Source organism: Rana temporaria, chromosome 5 (genome assembly GCF_905171775.1).
Source record: "Rana temporaria chromosome 5, aRanTem1.1, whole genome shotgun sequence".
NCBI lineage: Eukaryota > Metazoa > Chordata > Amphibia > Anura > Ranidae > Rana > Rana temporaria.
In genome coordinates this window covers 157,560,133-157,579,665 of record NC_053493.1, presented here as the reverse complement: position 1 = coordinate 157,579,665, position 19,533 = coordinate 157,560,133, and the positions used below count along the sequence as shown (strand labels likewise).

Genomic DNA, 19,533 nt, shown 5'->3' with positions numbered 1-19,533 from the left:
AACTCCTAGTGCTCTTAAAGCCGAATGGATACAGACCACAAATTATTCTAATCATCTGGACAGGTAGATTTTTTCTGCATTTTATTCCTACCAGCTTGAGGACCTCTACATAGAATGCATTTATCCTATAAAATTATAATACAAGAATTTAATTTACCATGTGTAGCAAAAAAATTAAATACATTGCTTGGCCTCTCCAAATCCAGATTAGTGCTTATCTTGGGTGCTTCTTGCTCCATTTAGAACCAGGTAAATGCAGTGAGCTAAAGACTTGATTTGACCCTAGAGAAAAATTGCCAAGCAGAAGACAGAGGCTGTGCAGACTGCATATTCGTCTCTACGGTCCTCTGTGTGGCACTCATTGCAGATTCTAATGGGAACAGGAAATGCATAAGCTATTTTTTTAGGAATGGTCTCGAGCAAGATGAGCAATTCATGTTATTACTTTTGCTACTGGAAGTAAGGTGTTCTGTACATGTTTTTTTTTTTTTTTTCCTGCAGAGGTTGGGGATGTTATGATTTTTTTTTATTTCTTTTAAATGCAGATATTATTGAACCCACACATCAATATATTTCAAATTATGAAACAAATGTAATTTTCAGTTTTTATTATTTGTTTTCATTTTTTTTTATATGTTAAAAATCTTTATTACTGAATGCTTAAAGTGGATGCAAACCCTCACATATACTCAGTGAAGTGAACAGCCTCAGATGATAAACAGAGATGAGACAAATCTCCCTACATAAGTTTTACACGTATATCTGCTGTCCTCATCTTTGTATACTGTTTAGAAAGTTCAGATCTTGTTAGGAGATTTTATCTTTCTGGCTAGCACTGCAGTGAAGCCTGGGCATACAGCCAAGACAGCTGATTGGAGGAAAGGCCCACACCCCCTCTTCTCATGGGTAGAGACGTTCAGCTGTGTTTGTTGAATTGTTCAGCACACTGCCAATCTATTTATAGCATCCTCCCCAATACAACTCGGGCTGCTTTTATCATATCTGACAAAGAACTTGTCAGTAGTTATCAGGCTGATAACAGAAGGACTGAGCAGGAGACCACTACAAGACTGTGCTTTGAAGAGAGCTAACAAAACACTGCAGATATATGTGCCCCGCTCAAATTTCATGAATTGGGTTTACATCTGCTTTAAAGATAAAGATGATTTTTATTAGTGAACACATGGCATTATTAGTAATAAAATACATGTTTGTTTCTGTGGCATTAAAATAAATAAATTCAGTTTGATATGGGTGCTGAAAGTTCTGTGGAACCCATAAATTCCCAAAAGTCCTTCAAACCATTAAATGAGCAGACTCATACCTAGAAAGTCGTCAAATTTGGATGATCGTAATTCACTTAGTGATGCAAATGAGGTGAGGACTTTGGCCACCACCATTGCATAAAAAAAGCGTTAACTTGAAATTTTCAGTGTATAACACCATCGTCGTAAAGAAATTACCTTGGTACCACAATGGAAACATGACTCATTCTTTTTAAGTGATTGTAAAGTCCAGAAGGTTTTTTATCTTGGGACATTCTATACATTAAGATAAAAAACTTTCTGTGTGTAGCAGCCTCCCTCAGCCCCCCTAATACTTACTTGCGCCCCATCTCTATCCAGCAACATCAACGATTGACTTGGCAATCTGGGACTCTCTTCCTGATTGGCTGAGACACAGCAGCGACAACATTGGCTCCCGCTGCTGTCAGTTAGCAAATCAGGAGAGAGCAGGGGCAGGGCCAAACTGGAGCTCTGTGTCTAAATGGACACAGGGAGCTGTGACTTGGCTTGGGTGCCCCCATAGCAAGCTGCTTGCTGTGGGGGCACTTAAAAGGAGGTGAGGGGCCAGGGTCACTGGAGAGGGACCCGAGAAGAAGAGGATCTGGGCTGCTCTGTGCAAAACCACCACACCAGAGCAGGTAAGTATAGCATGTCTTTACAATCGCTTTAAGCCTAGTACACACTAGCAGGGCTGAGTGAAAAAAACTGACAGCTCAGGAGGGGCCGATGTACTGACTATCTGATGTTAGTACATCGATCTCCCCTGCTGTGCTATTGTGTTTTGACAGGGGGACGGCCCCCTGCTAGAACACCTTTTTCGGTCGTGCCACATCGACAGAAGCCAGCTGAACGGCTGCCTTCTGTCAGACCGGCTGCAGTACACACAAGCAGACTGTCGGATGTTTTCTACTGAACTGGCTAATGCCGCCCAAAATTCGGCCCGTGTGTACTAGGCTTAAGAATTCAGAGGGGCTTGCATTAATGTGAACTGGAATAAAATGCAGCACCAGCCAAAAAGCTGCATGCATCACCTGGCAGGAGTCCCAGAACAACACAATTATGTCACAGATGAAAAATGAACAAACAAATAAAAATAAGACAGAGGTCCAGAATACATGGACAACAAGACCTTAGTACTAATACTTCCCAAATAAATCATGTATCCAATTTTTTTTAAAGGAGAAGTATAGCCAAAGCTTGTTTGGCTGTATTTCTCCTGTGGATCACAGGAGTGAAATATGTTTTGCACTCCTGTGACCCGTTTTCAGCAGAGAGTGGGCTGAAGTCCTTCTCTTTGCTGACATCACTGCTGTCAGTCCAGACACCGCATCATCACGACAATGGAAATCGGGAATCCGCCAGGTCCCTGGACTGACACCCGGCTCAGCTTCTCAGCAAGCCGCCGGGAGGCTGAGCCGGCCTGCCACTGCCCCCTCCACAGCCCAGCACTACAATGAGTGAGGAGGAAGCAGAACAGAGAGCTGTGTCTGACAGTCTACAGCTCTCTGCTCACGGAGCTCTGAAAACCGAGTCATCGGTAGTGTTCGATCACTTGATTCTCAGTATAGAGGTGCCGGGGGGCAGATTCTAGTGAGGGGCTGTGCCCCTGTCAGAACACAATATCACAGCAGGGGAAATTGACGTACTAACATTGGATAGTTAGTACAGCAGCCCCTCCTAAGCTGTACGTTTTTTTTTTTTTTCACTCAGCCCTGTACTACTAGTGTGTACTGGGCTTAAAGTTATTGTAAATACATGTTATACTTACCTACTCTGTTGTGGCAGCCCAGATCCTCCTCTTTTTGGGTCCCTCTTCAGTGCCCTTGGCCCCTCCCCTCCTGTTAAGTGCCCCCACAGCAAGCAGCTTTCTATGGGGGCACCTGAGCTGAGTCACAGCTCCCTGTGTCCATTCAGACACAGATTTCCAGTTTGGCCCTGCCCCCGCTCTCTCCTGATTGGCTAACTGACTTTGATTGACAGCAGATGGAGCCAATGTCGCCGCTGCTGTGTCTCTGCCAATCAGGAAGAGAGTCCCGGATTGGCCGAGGCAATCGTGGACGTTGCTGGATAGAGATGGGGCTGAGGGAGGCTGCTACACACAAGGTTTATCTTAATGCATAGAATGCATTAAGATAAAAAAAACTTCTGACTTTACAATCACTTAGTTATGTATGAATCCTAAAAATAAAAAAATATATCCCAGACTTCTTTTAATCCTACTGTTTTTGATTATATTTTAGAAGCACAAATTGATGACCAATTTCTGTCATACTTAAAGCGGAGTTCCAACCCCCCCCCCCCCCCACAAAATGTTTTAAAGTCTGTCAAATACTGTAGATGCTGACTTTTAATATTAGGACACTTATCTGTCCAGGGATTCTGCCATGTCGGTACCCCAGCCCATTTTTGGATTGGCTGTCGGTTGCTGCCATCGCTATTTGTGGTAAGGGAAACTGTCGGTGAAGTCTTTTGGCTTCACAGCCGGTTCCCTACTGCAAAGCATACTGCACTTTCTAACTGGCCCGGAGGAAGGAGGAGGGGGGCCGAACGTCTGAGGGACCTCGCTGTGGATGTTCAGCTGTGAGACACCAGAAGTCCTCCTGCAGCAAGAGAGGTTGAGAGGATCCTGTCCTGGGCAGAACTTCATGTTACAGCCTTGTTTGCCATTTACATCCCTGGGGTGGACAATTGGCAGGCAGACTTCCTCAGTCAGCAGTGTCTGGGCACAATGAGTTGTCCCTACACCTGAAAGTGTCCCAAAACCTGTGTCACATGTGGGATATCAAAAAGAAGAGAAAGAAAGGCGCACCAGCCTAGTGTGTTACTGTTGACAATTTAATAAAATGATTATGGAAAACAAGTAAATCAAAGGGGTACACAGATCGCCGCTCCTCCAGTCTTCAGATGAAATTGCATCCCCAGACTCGCCGCCGTCACAGATGCCGCCGCCCGTCAAAGCGCGGCGCATTGCAGCAGTGCTGCAATGACATGGAGCGCAAACGACTACATCTGCGCTCCAATTCCTGTCGCGCCGGGATACGGCGTCATCAGCAATGGGCCCGCTTGCCTGGCGTGCTGCTAAAGGTTACGTCAGGCGGCACTCTAAGGACAGATCTAGCACAGGGACTCGGTCGCCACCATTTTGTTTTTGTTATTTTTTCCCTGCTTTACACAACAAAATGGTCCCTTGATTTGTGTGTGGCATCTGGGACTGCCCATTTTTTGCTGGGAGGAGTCTGGACGGCCCCTGGGAGGTTCCTTGTGGTTTGTGGAGGGTGGGGCTTGTACACGTGTGTTTGTATATAAGGGGTGACTGTGGAAGAGCCTGCACTGCTGGGCTCTGATGAAGAGGTCCTTGTCGCCTCGAAACGCGTCAGCCGGCAGTGACACACCTCTATCCCTCCCTATTCTGGAGTGTGGTTCGAGGGGTATCTACCACGTTGTTGTTGACAAGCCTACTATGTTATTTCTCTTGTGAGTAGTTTTCCATTATCATTTTATTAAATTGTCAACGGTAACACACTAGGCTGGTGCGCCTTTCTTTCTCTTCTTTTTGTTCTCTGCTAGGATATTCCCCATCCATGAAGGGCAGCAAGGCCACTGTTACTATTTTTGACATTTCTGGTATTTTCCATGAGGAATATTGAATAATTGTTGGACAATCCACCCGTGCGCAGGAGTTTGTTTTTTCTGTATATCACAGGTGGGAGATGTCTGATGTTGCCTTCCTGGCCTCCAGGTTATAAATCTGTCCAGTTTTTTTTTTTATCTTTAGGTATGGGGATGCTTTTACTATAGCAATGGATTTTTTGTTGACCCAATCAGATCAATACAACTATGCTTTTTAGTTTTTTTGTCTGCTTTACAGTATTGAGTTAGAGGGCATTCGAATGATCCTAATTGCTTTGGTTTGACTCAGGCGGATATGGTTTTTCGACCTGGTAAGACTCCTGGTGGATTATCTGCTGGTTCTTTTAGATCTTCTGTCTCTTGGACCAATTTACCATCCTGCTTGCCCAGGCTCTGAGAAACAGGAGCATCCCTGAATTGGCAATTCCCACAATGTTAATTCCATATGATTTAATTTTTAGTTTTCTCTGCGTTTCAAAAAAAGCTGTTTGAAGCCATCAGAGACATTCTTGTCTCCATATTCATCCATAAGATGATGTTACTTGTAGCCATCACCTCTGCAAGGTGAATGTCCTAACTGGCACCTTTATCCTGTAAAGAACCCCCCTTTTTTTCCATAGGGAAAAGTGGTGTTGAGGTATATTACTTTCTTCTTACCTAAGATAGTCTCTGCCTCTTACCTCATGATATTGTTCTTTTGTTCCTCTGTATGGTTACAGTTCACCAAAATGAAAATTTCCCTCTGTTGTCTAGATGTGGTTCGAGTTGTGAGAGTCTCTTGGATGGTTCCGTAAGAGTACTTAGGCCTCTTATTCCACCATTTCTAGATGGCTTTCAAACCATTAACTTATGGTCTCATGGATTGGGTTGCACCCTTTCCTGTCAAACACTGTTACTAGATCTGTGAGCAATCCTCTGGCTTTTCATCATTAAGCAACAGTTTCTCTAAATCCGAGGCACCACTTGGTCTGTTGTTCACATGTTCTCAGTATTCTACCAGGTGGATTTTGAGGCCACGCTTGATGCCAGATTCTGACATGACTGCTTTTCGATCTGCATTTAGTTCCCAGTTCTGTATTTTTTTTTCTTGGCCTGTTTGCTGTGTTATCTACCCCTTACTTACACCGCTTTTGTATGTCTCAAAGGTAAAAGGCTTGCTGTGTTCCTCAGTAGAGGGGGGCAGAAATGTATTTTTTCCGTGCTCGCCGTAAAATCCTTAGTTTGTCCACACAAATAAAACCCCCGCTCATACGCGGAGAGCATACCTGTCCAATACTGGAAGTCTTTAGTGATACTCGTGTGCAGCCATAGAAATTTTTAGATGTTCTGTGTCAGTGTATCCTTTTTTTTATGCAGTGGATTTTAATACGTTGCCTATTTATTTTTATATTAGCTTTTGAGCAACTGGAAAAGGCTGTAGCTGCAACACAGAATACAGAGGAGGCTCAGAAAATGGGCAAGCAGCAAATGGAAGAACAGATTCAAGCCATTGAAAAAGCCAGTGAAGAAGAGAGAGTGAATCTTCAAAAGGAACTCAGCCGTGTCAAGCAAGAGGTGGTGGACATTATGAAGGTACTGTTTTTTTGGTTTTTTTCCCCCTAACCGATAATATTGTAAACGGGGGAAAAAATAACTTTCGCTCTACAGAAACTGTACCTGTACTTGATATTCCTATTTGTTGATTGTTGTTTGAAGCAAATTGTATTTTGTAGAAAACCTGTGATGGGCGTATCCTTGAGCTGGAAAAATCTCAAGCAGAAAGCCTGCTGATTAAAGAGCAGGAACACAAGGAAACACTGAGAATGCTAGAAGAGACGTTTCAAGAAAAACTGAAAGCAGCTTCTGTAAGTATGCCTATGCTAAGCATTAATGCCCTTCATATAACTTTTAAATGCATGATTAGACCATGAAAATATATCCTTTTACCCGATACCCACTTTTTTTTCGTGAATGTTGGTTGTTTATGAAGGCCAAAAAAAAAAAAAAATGCAGTACATTGCTGTAATGCATTCACATTTCCTTGTGTGTTATCCCTTTGAAGAACCTGCAAGTACATAAAAATAGTGGTGGTTTTGCCATAAATGCACTGAACTCTTTAGTCCTTTTCTGGGCTGACAATACTACATAGCATTATGTGAACTGTGTGTTGTCAGCCCAGCATCTTCTGCTAAACTACTCAACCAGTCCCACTCTCAGATTCCTGCAATGTAAATGCTAAGCTTTCTGTTGTCTGTCAAAAACTAGTAGGGCTAAATAAGCTTCGACAATAACACAGAAATTGTGCAGAGGACATAGGACAGCTCTGAATTTGTGACAGGATCATCAGTTTTCTCTGAATCATACAGGATACATGACTGGTATTCATAGACCATATGCTGCTACTTTCAGGTAATATTACACTGACAAAAGTTTTGCTGGGGCTGCTTCTTGAGCATACCTGCATAACTCTGCCGACTTAGCGAAGCGCTAGTTTTTTTCTAGTGTCCTTCGGTGGTGGACTGGTTCTCCTCCAAATAAGTATTTTTTTCTTTTTTTAAATCATTGAAGTGTATTCATCTAAATCATCTGATTGTTTATTCGCCTTGAGCTATCTAGAAGTTTCCATATTGTTCACCCTTGTTGTGTACTTTGGGGACCGTATCCAGACCCCACTGTGTGGGCCTGGTCTGTAATATTTCCATTGGGCTTTGGGTTCTATGTTAGAAACTCACCTTGGCATGAAGTGTGACATTAGCTGCAGGGTGCTTTAGAGGTCTCTGGTCGTGGTCCCTTTTTTTTGGTTTCCAGTCCACGAAGACCTCTTTGATGGGTATGCACACTATGACAGGTGAGGATAAAGTGCTATGTCCTACAAATAGTGTTGTATAAAGCCAGGATCTGGAGTCCATATAAAGGGAAACCTTGTTTTACCTTATCCATGGCACTGGGCCTGAAAAGGTTTCCCTTTTATATGGACTCCAGATTCTGGCTTTATACAACACTATTTGTAGGACATGGCACTTTATCCAGTCTAGTATGCAGTTGGGTGGTGTTCACTCCACAGGAATATCCCAATTTTAAGTACACAATGGGGTTTATTTACTAAAGCTGGAAAGCACGAAATCAGCCTCACTTCTGTACAGAAACCAATGAGCTTCCAGGTTTTATTACCAGGCTTAATTGAACAAGCTGGGGTTAGAAGCTCATTGGTTTATATGCAGAAGTGAGCCTGATTTTGCGCTTTCCAGCTTTAGTAAATAAACCCCATTGTGTACTTAAAAGTGGGGTATGCCTGTATTGTGCAACCCCCTGCCATTTTGCTTTTAATGCTCCTCAGCAAGAGATTTTACACTTGGCAGTTTTTCCCTAATATTTGGAGTTAGTCTTAGAAGGATGAATCATGCATTCTGGGTTTCCATTCACCTTTTTCCTGAGAACGCATGCAGTCAGTTGCTACACTTCTGTGGCAATATTCTGCAGGAACTTGGGCAGCGCTGGGGTTATAGCAGCTTCTTTTCCAGACACACAAAACCCCCATCCATTGTGCCCTCCACTTGGGTTCCCCTCACTAGCAATTGTGGATCAGATGCGCAAGGGAGCTGGGACAAAGGGACAAAATAGCTTGTGACCGCAGACAAGCCTACAGGAGACAGAGAACACCGCTCAGGGTGATAGTTATTCCCTTGTCATGGGACAGTGCCTAGTGCCCCTGGTGATAGAGAAGGTGTGCATAATATGGGAGTTTACCCGTATACGCGCCTGTGGATAAGTGTAGAGGAGCCTGAACCAGGCAATGAAGCGGGGGGGGGGGGGGCTGAAGTCATACCGCTGCAGTACCTGGAAAAGATATGGCCACTCCACACTATCGAACGCCTTACAAGGACACAATGGCTGAAGTGAATGTGTGCAGTCGTGTGGGTATTAAAGGTTGTGGAACAGTCTACGAATGTTCATTTTTGTAGATCTACCTGGTATAAATCTTCCTTGATCCCTTCTGACCAGCTGCGCAACCACATAATTCAGACGGTTGGCCAATACTTTTGCAATGATTTTAACATCCACATTTTATAAGTGAAATAGGAGGATATGAGTCACATTTAAGAGGATCTTTTTGTGGTTTCAATAACAGGACTATTAAAGCTTCCCGCATAGTGGGAGGAAGAATCCCAGCAGCTAGGGCAGAATAATAAGTTCGTAGAAGGGATGGGCAGAGTAAATGTTTGAACTGGGAATACCATTCAGCAGGGAAGCTATCCAGGCCAGGAGTCTTATGTGTCGGTAGTTGCGAGATGGCCAGGATCAGAGGCATAGGCACGCTCTGCACCCGTCATAGCTGTTTTAAATTCCATCGTATGCTGCTGAGTGTTTTTACGTTATGGACACAAAAGTACCCGTAACGTGGTCTTAAAGGCTTCCCAGTCCGTAAACGGGTCCGATGTACCCGAATTCTCTTTCCATAATTTGCTATACCTTTCCCACATTCTCCCGGAACTTTCTCATTCTCCAACCAGTATGGGTTTAAGCGCCACACTCTTGGACCCAAGCCCTGGAGAAGGAGGAGACTCAACTCCAGAGAGGCATGATTGGACACGCCTCGAGGTAAAAATGACACAGTAGAGACCACCGGGAGAACATCCCTGGTTCCAAACGTCGGGTCTAGACGAGACCTGGTATGGAAAGAATCCGAGTGGCAAGAATATTGACACTCAAACGGATGTTTCATCTCCATAGCTCAGTAAGGCCGTGTACCTGAGTCCAGTCAGTAAAGGGGGTATAGGATCTGCCCCGCCATAATATGATCCACAACTGGATCCATGGCAGCGTTAAAGTCATCCACATAAAGTAACAGGCCTGGGGGCCTAGATAATAGCATAAGGGTATGGTTATGTAACATCAGGTGGTGAGCATTAGTCAGAGCAGAGGAGACATAGATACACATGAACAACCAAAGTACAACAAAAAGAAAAATAAATAGTATAGTTCAATGTCAGAGGGAATAAACTGTAGAATAAACAACCGGCAGAGGGTTTATGGATCGCAGAACTGACTGTAGAGAGGAAGTCCAATCTGTGAGGATGGATAGCTTCAGGATGACACTTCTCAGGCCTGCTGTGTGGAAGTATAGTATACCTTTGCAAGGATCCCAGTGCCAGGGACAAAGTAGGTGAACTCCTCGGCATAGAGGGAAGGGCAAACGCACAACAGGCTTAAGTCAATGTAGAAGGGAATGTAGGGAGCTGGAACATCAGACAGCTCTGTGTCTTGGTGCAACTCCGTACCGATCATTGAGCCATGCCATGGCTTCTTTGGGGCTGTTGTAGAAGTGAGCCTTGCCATCATAAATGACGCTTAGCAGGAAAAAGCATGGCTTAAGAGTCCCTCAGTGCGTAGTCGGGCCTTCACTGCTGCAAAGAAAGTGCGGGTACACTGAAATGGTATTGCCATTATATTTTAAGGGGCCTTTCTCCCTGGCAAGACTTAGAATAGCAACTGTCTTGGAAGTTGAGGATCTGTGCAATAAGATCTGTTACAAATTATACTCACCTAGGTGGATGCAGCACCGATCCAATGCTGTATGTGTCCTTTGCTGCCTCTGCACTGAGAGCTGAGCGATCGGACACTGCTGATCACTCAATTCTCCACTTTGTAATGAGCAAATAGTGGCGACTGTCAGTCACCGGCTTTCTGTTCTTCCCCTCCAGCGCCTACTGGCTCGGCTGTAAAGTTGGGATCAATCCAGTTCTTGGATCGGCTAAGTGACGTCAGCCTACAGCAGACTTTAGCTCACTGTCAGTTGAAAAAGGTTCATAGGAGTGCAAAACGATCCATAGGAGAAGCAGGGCCAAAAAATCTTTGCTGGTAGATAGAATCCAGTCCACTCATAGATCTCCCTAGGTTATCTATTGACCTTTTTCAGTCTGCTTGCTTCCAGCTTATTGCAAACTTTCACCAAGAATGGTTCTAGCATTTGATATTCTGGCTCTGGTTTGAATAACGTTGCAATTTTTATTTTGTTTCATACTTACCGATCCTTGTTGCACATTGCAGGCAAAGATTCAGGAAGAGCATTTACTTTCTCTTCAAGACAAAGAGCAACAAGCATTACTTGCTTTAGAAGAGATGGAGCTCCAAAAAAAAGCCATTCAGACTCAGACTGAAAATCAGCTTCAGGAAATGCAGCAGGAGCTTGAAGAATGTAGAACAGTATGTTATTTATTTCTTGTTCCTTCTATTGTTCATTGGAAATGCTAGCAGTCTAGTTGGATGATTACCTTTTGTATTGCTGAGTGTAATAGCTTTTCGGAAAAAACTGTTGCAATTGCCGTTCAGCTGCTAGCAGGAAATTGTTGGTTGACTGACTTTAGGATGAAAACAAACAAACTATATAAGTTACTGTTGTGTTATATATAGGGGAACTGCAACATTCACTGAAACTTTTTGATTTTACTAGTAAAAGATTTATTCAGAAAGTGTCCCCTTTTAAACGTTATTTAAATTTTTTAATAACTATTATATATATAAAACACAAAAACTTTTCTTTCACTCATGGTTAGTGTTTGGCTGAAGCCATTTTATTATCAGTCATCTGTGTTTACTCTTTTAAAATCATAATCACAACAGAAACTACCCAAATGACCCTGATCAAAAGTTTACACAAAGGGGTTTGAATGGCTTTTAAAGGTAACAACCCTCATCTATGATCTGTTTGCTTGTACTTAATGTGTGTGGACTCCTGACAGACCCGTGCATCTTTCATCCAGTGCTGCATTGACTTTTCTGGATTCTGAGTCATGGGGAAAGCAGAGGAATTGTCAAAAGATCTGCGAGAAAAGTTAGTTGAACTGTATAAAACGGGAAAGGGATATAAAAAGATATCCATAGAAGTGAGAATTCCAATTAGCAGCGTTCAAACTCTATTCAAGAAGTGGAAAATTAGGGGTTTCGTTGAAACCAAACCACGGTCAGGTAGACCAACTAAAATTTCAGCCACAGCTGCCATGAAAATTTTTCAAAGAACAACCCACAAATAACTTCAGGTGAAATACAGGACTCTCTGAAAACATGTGGTGTGGCTGTTTCAAGATGCACAATAAGGAGACACTTGAAAGATGGACTGCATGGTCGAGTTGCCAGAAGAAAGCCATTGCTACGCAAATGCCACAAAGTATCCTGCTTACAATACGCCAGACAGCACAGAGACAAGCCTCAAACCTTCTGCCACAAAGTCATTTGGGGTGAAGAGACCAAAATTTAGATTTTTGTCCAGAACCATAAACGTTTCATTTGGAGAGGAGTCAACAAGGCCTATGATTTTAAAGGGGTTGTAAAGGTTTGTGTTTTATTTTCTAAATGGGTTCCTTTAAGCTAGTGCATTGTTGGTTCACTTACCTTTTCCTTCATTTTCCCTTCTAAATGTTTTTTTTCTTTGTCTGAATTTTTCACTTCCTGTTCCTCCTCAGTAAGCTGTTCCGAATGACTTTCCACCGCTCAGATGATGGTGGAAAGCTTACCGAGGAGAAACAGGAAGTGAGAAATTCAGACAAAGAAAAAAACATTTAGAAGGGAAATCGAAGAACAATGCACTAGCTTAAAGAAACCTATTTATAAAAAAAATAAAAAAAACCTTTAAGGCTTCCTGAAATGCATCTTGCATGTGTGGTAAATTAAGAGAGTAAAGTACACAGGACTCATCAGCTGAATAAGGTTTGCAAGATAGTTAGAAATCTCTGCTACTATCCTTGCTGGATCACTAGAAATTGCTCCTGTAGGGAGGCGTAGGCGTGGTTTGTAACTTGGGTCTGTGCATTGCAGCTGGTTCACCAACAGCGTATCATGTTTATTTTGTTTCCAATAGAACTTTTGCATTGCTTGGCATAGTTGTTTCTTGTATTGATGTACTAGTACAAGATTGAGCTCAGGAGTGGCCCAGTCTGGATCTAGTTTATTGGATCTTTTAAAGGCTTTCACTTTCACACATACTGTATCAGTACATTTTTGTAACTATTTTACTATATCTTTTCCTGTGACAACATCAGTGCCACCTCATCAGTGCGGCCTATCAGCGCACATCGGTTAAGGAGAGAAAAATGACTTATTTACAACATTTTGTAACCGAAACTAAAAAAACTTTTATTTATTTATTTTTACGTTTTTTTTCATTTGTTCAGCAAAAAATAAAATGCTAAGTGGTGATTAAATTTCACCAAAAGAAAGCTCTGTTTCAAAACATTGATACAAATTTTGTTTGGGTACAGCATTTACAGCATTGCATGACCCCGCAATTGTCATTCAAAGTTTAACAGTGCTAAAAGCAGAAAATTGGGCTGGGCAGAAAGGGGGTGAAAGTGCCCAGTATTGAAGTGGTTAACTATTAAAATAGTTTAAAATGGTATTAAACACAAAGCCAAAAATGTTATATATTGCAGCTTACTAGTCCTAGGATGTGGTGGCTGCATTATTTTTTTTAGACTTTTTTTTCTGGCCAGCAACACGCATCCTGTAGAGTGCCCCCACTCTGGATGGAGTAGCACAGGGCCACGTTTGCATAGTCAGTCTGATTTGAGGGGAATGTTAGATATACTAGTAGATTTATATTCACTAACAAATTGAAGCTAAACTCCAACTTTTTTTTTTTTTTTCTTTTGGAATAAAGATTTTACATTAATAAATAAAAGCTGATCATTGTAAAGTGGTAAATTTTGTTTTGTTGAAAAACAAGAAACTTACTGTCCAGATCACCCAGCGATAATAAAGGAAATAAAGTCTAAAAAGAAAACCAATGCAGACACCACATCTAACAATTGGTAAGCTGCAAGATAATAAATGTTTGCTTGTGGGTTTTATATTGCTTTAAAACCCCAACTGAACAGTTTAAAGCAGTGAAATAAGTTGTGCATAAGTTGTGCAAAGCCTCATAGTTTATTTTCTAACCAGAATAGAGAAGCCTGTCCCCTGCCAACATGCTGTAGAGCAGGGATATGCAATTAGCGGACCTCCAGCTGTTGCAGAACTACTGTTGCAGAACTACAATTCCCATGAGGCATAGCAAGACTCTGACAGCCACAAGCATGACACCGGGAGGCAGAGGCATGATGGGACTTGTAGTTTTGCAACAGCTGGAGGTCCGCTAATTGCATATCCCTGCTGTAGAGGATGACCCTTGTCTTTTTCTGAAATCAGTATTCTCTCTACAGAGATAAAATCCACACCCACTCTCATTTCAGCAGGGAGTCCTGAGCTTTGCTGGCTGTAGAACTAGAATTGTAGAGCAGTGATTATGACAGACCTCTGCAAAGAAATCACTGATTCCACACAGAGCAAGGATACTTCTCTACAGCAAGCATACTGGTGGTAGACCAGATTTTCTTCTTGGAATATGGCTGTTTTCTAAGGAAAACAAATGTCAAGACATTGCACACCTTTTGTTTTATTGCACGCAAAATATATTTAGCTGGTTCAGTTTAGCTTTCATTATTTTTAAACCTATTCTAATGCATATTATTCATGCTTTATCATGTTTTTTGCACATGTCGGTTGGAAATGTATACAATGTTTACCCTACTACTTCTCTATCTTGACAGAGAATACTTGAACTAGAAAGCTTCCTTGCAAAAACTTCACAAGACAGTGACAGCAAGACAGGAGAATTGGCAACACTGATTGAATGTGAAACAAACAAGCACAATGAAGAGATAAGTACACTTATGGAGCAACACAAAAAAGAACTTGAACTTCATAGTCAAGAATATGAAAAGTTATTGAAAGAGAAGCTTGAAAGTATTGAACAAGAACATGATGCTAGCATTATTGAGATGAAAGAGCGGTTTCAGGAAGAACGTGATCTGCAGCTGAAAGATAAAGAGCAAAAGTTTCAGGCTCATATAGAAGAAATGAACGAGAAGACCTTGGAGAAACTAGACGTAAAGCAAACAGAGCTGGAAGCCCTCTCATCGGAACTGTCTGAAGCCTTTAAACTCCGTCAGGAGATGGAACAGAAGCTTTTGGCATGTCAAAATAAGATGGGTGAGATGAAACATGATTATGAAGCTCAGCTGAATGAGCTGCAGAAGCAGCATCAAGTGCAAATCGGTACAATTGAAAAGGAAACAGAAATTCTAACTCAAGGAGTAGAAAAAGATTTAAAGGAAGAAATCAATGGTCTTAAACTTTTGTTGCACGGTAAGGAGAAAGACCTTGAAAATAGTCAAGCAGAAAAGCAGAAACTTAGTGAAACTCTGGAAAAAGCTATAGCTGAGTGTAAGGCTGTCTCTTCTCAGTTGGATAAATTACAATGCTCACATCTGAAGAAGATGCAGGAAGATGCAGAAGCTTTTGAGGCTCGGCTAGCAGAACTGCAAGAGAAGATAGATGCTGTGACCCAAGAGAATGTTCATCTGAAAGATTTGGTAAAAGAAAAAGAATCAGCATGTAGTAATTTGACTTTAGAGTTGCATTCTTTTAAGGAGCAGGTGCAGAACCTTTCATTACAGATTGATAAGCAAACCACGAACATGAACGACCAAATCAATGCTCTTACATTGCAGTCTGAGACCAAGATAAATGAGTACAAGTGTCAGATAGAAGACTTGAACAGAATTGTGTTTGAGAAAGAGAATGAAAACTTGAAGCTCAAAGAAACACATGGTCAAATTATTTTAGAACTGAACCAAAATGTGTCTTCCAAAGAAAAGAAAATGGCATCTTTGCAAGAAGAACACCAAGCAAAAACTAAAACACAAAATAATAAGATTGAAAAAATGAAGCAAAGAATAAAAGACATTCAGGAGGCCTCCAAGAAGAAATACTCGGAGCTAGAAAGTAAGATGAAAGAGGAGCTTGAAAAGAAACAAGTTGAACTCAATAATAAAGAAAAGCAGTTCAATGAGAAAATGCTGGAAATGGCCCAAGCCAGCTCTGAAGGAATTAATGAGACAATGTCTCAGCTGGAGCAAAACCACAAGGAGCAGATACAAAATATGAGTGAGACTCACCAGGGACTGATGGAGGAGACTATTCAGGGCTGGGAGAGGAAGCTTAGCCAGCATGCAGAAGAACTGAGAGAAAAGCATGAGCTTGAACTTCAGGAAAAAGAGCAAGAGGTAGTAGAAATTAAACAGCAGTTTACTAATTTGAGCAAAGAAAAGAAAGAAGCGGATAAACAGATGGATGAACTGAAAGAAGAGAAAAATAAATTAAGCATCTCCTTTAATGAATTACAAGAGCTGCTAAATCAGACATCTGATCAGGTTTTAGTCTTAACGAATAGTGAAAATAATTTGAAATCTCAGCTTGAAATATTGCAAAACAAATATACTACCTTGATGGATGAAAAGATGGTGCTTGAAGAGCAGCTGAATTCGATTAGATCAGAGGTAGAGGGGGATAAAAGCAAAACAAATGAACTGCTTGGTAAATTGCAAGAAGCTGAAGGTAAATGTCAGTCACTTGAGGACTGTCATAATAAAGAAATGGCAGATAAGCTCTTACAAAAAGACTCTCAATGCAGTCACTTGTTGCGTGAACAGGAAAATAATTTTGAATTATACTGCAAAGAAATTGTTTCACTGTTAGAATCTTTGACAGCAGCACTCAGTAATAAATATAGTGATCAAGTAAGCAGATTGATTCCAAGAATTACACATTGTGAAAATGGAATATTTAAAGTTCAAGGATCTGTATCAAAACATGTGGCTAAGATTCAAGATTTAGAAACTCAGCTTGAACAAATAAATAAAGAATTTTCTTCTGTAAACCTTTCCCTGACCCAGGCTACCCAGCATTTGCAGGAAAAAGAAAATGTGATATTGGTTATGAAGGATGAATTGGATGCTCTTATTATGGAGAAAGAGATATTGCAAAAAGAAGGAGGAAATCAGCAGAAGGTTGCAGATGAAAAAGAATCGTGCATCACAGAGCTAAGAAAACAACTTTCAGATAATATCAACTCTGTTACATCTCTGACTGCTGCATTAAAAGAAAAAGATGGAGAGATTAATGAACTTAAACTGAAGCTTGAGAACAGTGTGGATTTAGAAGAAAAGGAGAAGGCCATAGTTTTCCTTACTTCACAGCACAAAGAGAGCCAGCAGCACCTTCATAATCAGATCCTAGGTTTAACATCTAAAATTGAGGAAATAAGTAAAGAGAAAACGCGTTGTGCAGAGGAAGCAGGCATGCTGAAAAATAAGTTTGAAGAGTGGAAGAAAAAGGCTGAAGTTAAGTTCACACAAAACCATCAAACAATTAAAGAACTTCAAGGAAAAAATGAAATGGTCAATAGCCAACTAACAGAAAAAGATGACCAGATACGCAAGATTACGGAAGACTTAAACAATTATCAGAGTAAGAATGCAAAAGAACTAAGCAAAAGGGAGACAGAATTGGCCTCCAAATTAGAGAGTCAAAGTTCAAGAATTCAAGAAATGAATGCCGAGCTGGCCAAACTCGCAAATGAAAAAGTTTGTTTAATGCAAGAAATAGATAGGCAGATTGAGCATCAAAGTATTGAGAAGAAAGAATTAAAACTGCAACTTGAACAGATTCAAACTGTTGCATCAGAAAAAGATGGCTACTCCATAGAAGCTCAACAACAGGTACTCCTACTACGCCATGAAATCTCAAGCTTGAAAGAAGATTTTAGCAAGAGACAGTCTGAGTGGGAAGCATTGAAAGCAGAGCTAACAGAAAGTAAAGAGAACGCACTAAAAGCACTTAAGGAACAGTTGGCTGCTGAAAGTACTAAAAAGATAGCAGAATTAAAGAAAAAAGCAGAGCAGAAAATTGGTTCAGTCAAGAAGCAGCTAACATCTCAATTGGAAGAGAAGGAAAAATCTAAGCAAGATCTGGAAATTCAGCTTAATGAGCTAAGAGATCAGGTTCAAACAGAATGCCAAAAAGTTCAAGTAGGGTGGCACCAAGAAAAAGAAGAATACGAAAACCGATATTCATTGTTGTTGGAGCAATCCAATAGCAAAGAAAGCGAATTAGCAAATGTTAGACGAGACATAACTTTGAAAGAACAGAGAGTGAAAGAGCTGGAAGACTCACTGGAAGATATCCAGAAAAAACTTTCTGAATCTGAGCAGAGCCTTAAAGAGAGGGAATCGAGCATGATAAATGAAATGGAAGCAGAAAAACTAAAAAATAAGCAGTTGTCTTCCAAACATCAGGAAGTTTTACTTTCTTTTCAGGAACAATTAACTGACAAAGATTCAGAGCTGAAAGCTTGCATGGAGAAATTGGAGGAGAAAACAAAGACATGTGAAGATTTACAGGTGCTTTTTGATGAAATTCAGTCTCAAGAGAATGCACTAAAGATAAAGCTTCAAGGAGCCGAAGGTGAAGTACAGAAATTCCGCAAGGAAGTAACCAAATTGCAAAAAGACATGCGCACTTTACGAAAGGAGCACAATCAAGAGTTGGATTTGGTAAAGAAAGAGCTATTTGAAGAAACCGATCAAAAAATAAAGTAAGTCTTTAATATTTAGGTATAGTTCTACTTTGACACTCATTGATTGTTTTCAATATTGTAGATTTTCCTAAATATGAGTTTAACACTTGATCTTCCTAATTGCTGCTGGTAAAATGCTACACCTTCAAGCCTGTTTCGAGAAGTATTAGAATATCTGGCATTGGATCAGCTTAATGTAAAGAATCCTAATATGTGTTATTGCTCTTTCTCGCAATGTATATTTGTCAGTCTGCCAACTTGGTGAAAACGGTACACTCCATGTGTGACTGACTGATGTTGCAGCAGTTGTTAAGCCCCATACACACTATCCGTTTTCCTGCAGGTTTTTCGCTTCAGGTTTACCAAAACCATGTAGTGCAAGGGCCTACCTGATTGCATACAAATTGAAACTCTCAAGGTTTGACCTCATATTGGATGGTTTTGGTAAACCTGCAGGAAAACTGATAGTGTGTATGGGGCTTTAGGCAAGGTAATTATAATAATCTAGCCTGGCTCTTGATTTAGGTGGTGTAAAGGCTAGAAACCTTTTCTATGGCCTTATTCTCCCTCTAGGTCCTTCCATGCAACCTGTCATTGCAACCATGTCCATCTGCTAAACCTTACCTGTGTGGTCCAAGGTTGTGTTCTCAGATCCTGCACCTATCCTAATGGATCCGTCTGACCTCTAGCAAAAGGAGCTCTTGCCTGTGGGCCCTACTCTATTGTGTGTTCTACGAGCAGATGATGATGGGAGGTGTAATTACATTTCTGCTAAAATCTTCTCACCTTTACTGTGAAGATAATGTGCGCTGTCATCTCATATTTATAACTTGGAATTGATTGACAGCTGAGTAGATCTCTTTCTGACAATGTATAGAACTCCGTAACGCTCATTTATTCTTTATATGTAGTGTTGATGAGCTAGCTGATATGTACCAGATATCCAGAATGGGCCTCCTTTCAGTACATATGAGAAGGACCATTTGCCTCAAATGTTGGATTGTGGAGCATCAGTGCAGTATAGTGCAGCATCAGGAAGCACCTCTTCCATTCCTAGTCCACTCATGTCCCTGGACAATGAAAATCTCCATCTGGGAAGTCCTCTACTCTTAAGGCCTCGTACAGACGAGGGGTTATCCGATGGAAACGGTCCGGCGGACCGTTTCCATCGGACATTTCCCCTCCGGA

General features: G+C 41.3%; 1 protein-coding gene across 1 annotated transcript in view; it reads left to right on the top strand.

Moving 5' to 3' along the window:
• The window catches only part of GOLGA4 (golgin A4), a 157,912-nt gene that overhangs the window by 84,267 nt on the left and 54,112 nt on the right, over nucleotides 1–19,533 (top strand). The window contains exons 13-17 of the mRNA XM_040353284.1: nucleotides 639–646; nucleotides 6,309–6,488; nucleotides 6,629–6,760; nucleotides 10,944–11,099; nucleotides 14,477–18,363. Coding sequence (XP_040209218.1) covers nucleotides 639–646; nucleotides 6,309–6,488; nucleotides 6,629–6,760; nucleotides 10,944–11,099; nucleotides 14,477–18,363 — 4,363 coding nt within the window. The remainder of the gene's footprint in view (nucleotides 1–638; nucleotides 647–6,308; nucleotides 6,489–6,628; nucleotides 6,761–10,943; nucleotides 11,100–14,476; nucleotides 18,364–19,533) is intronic.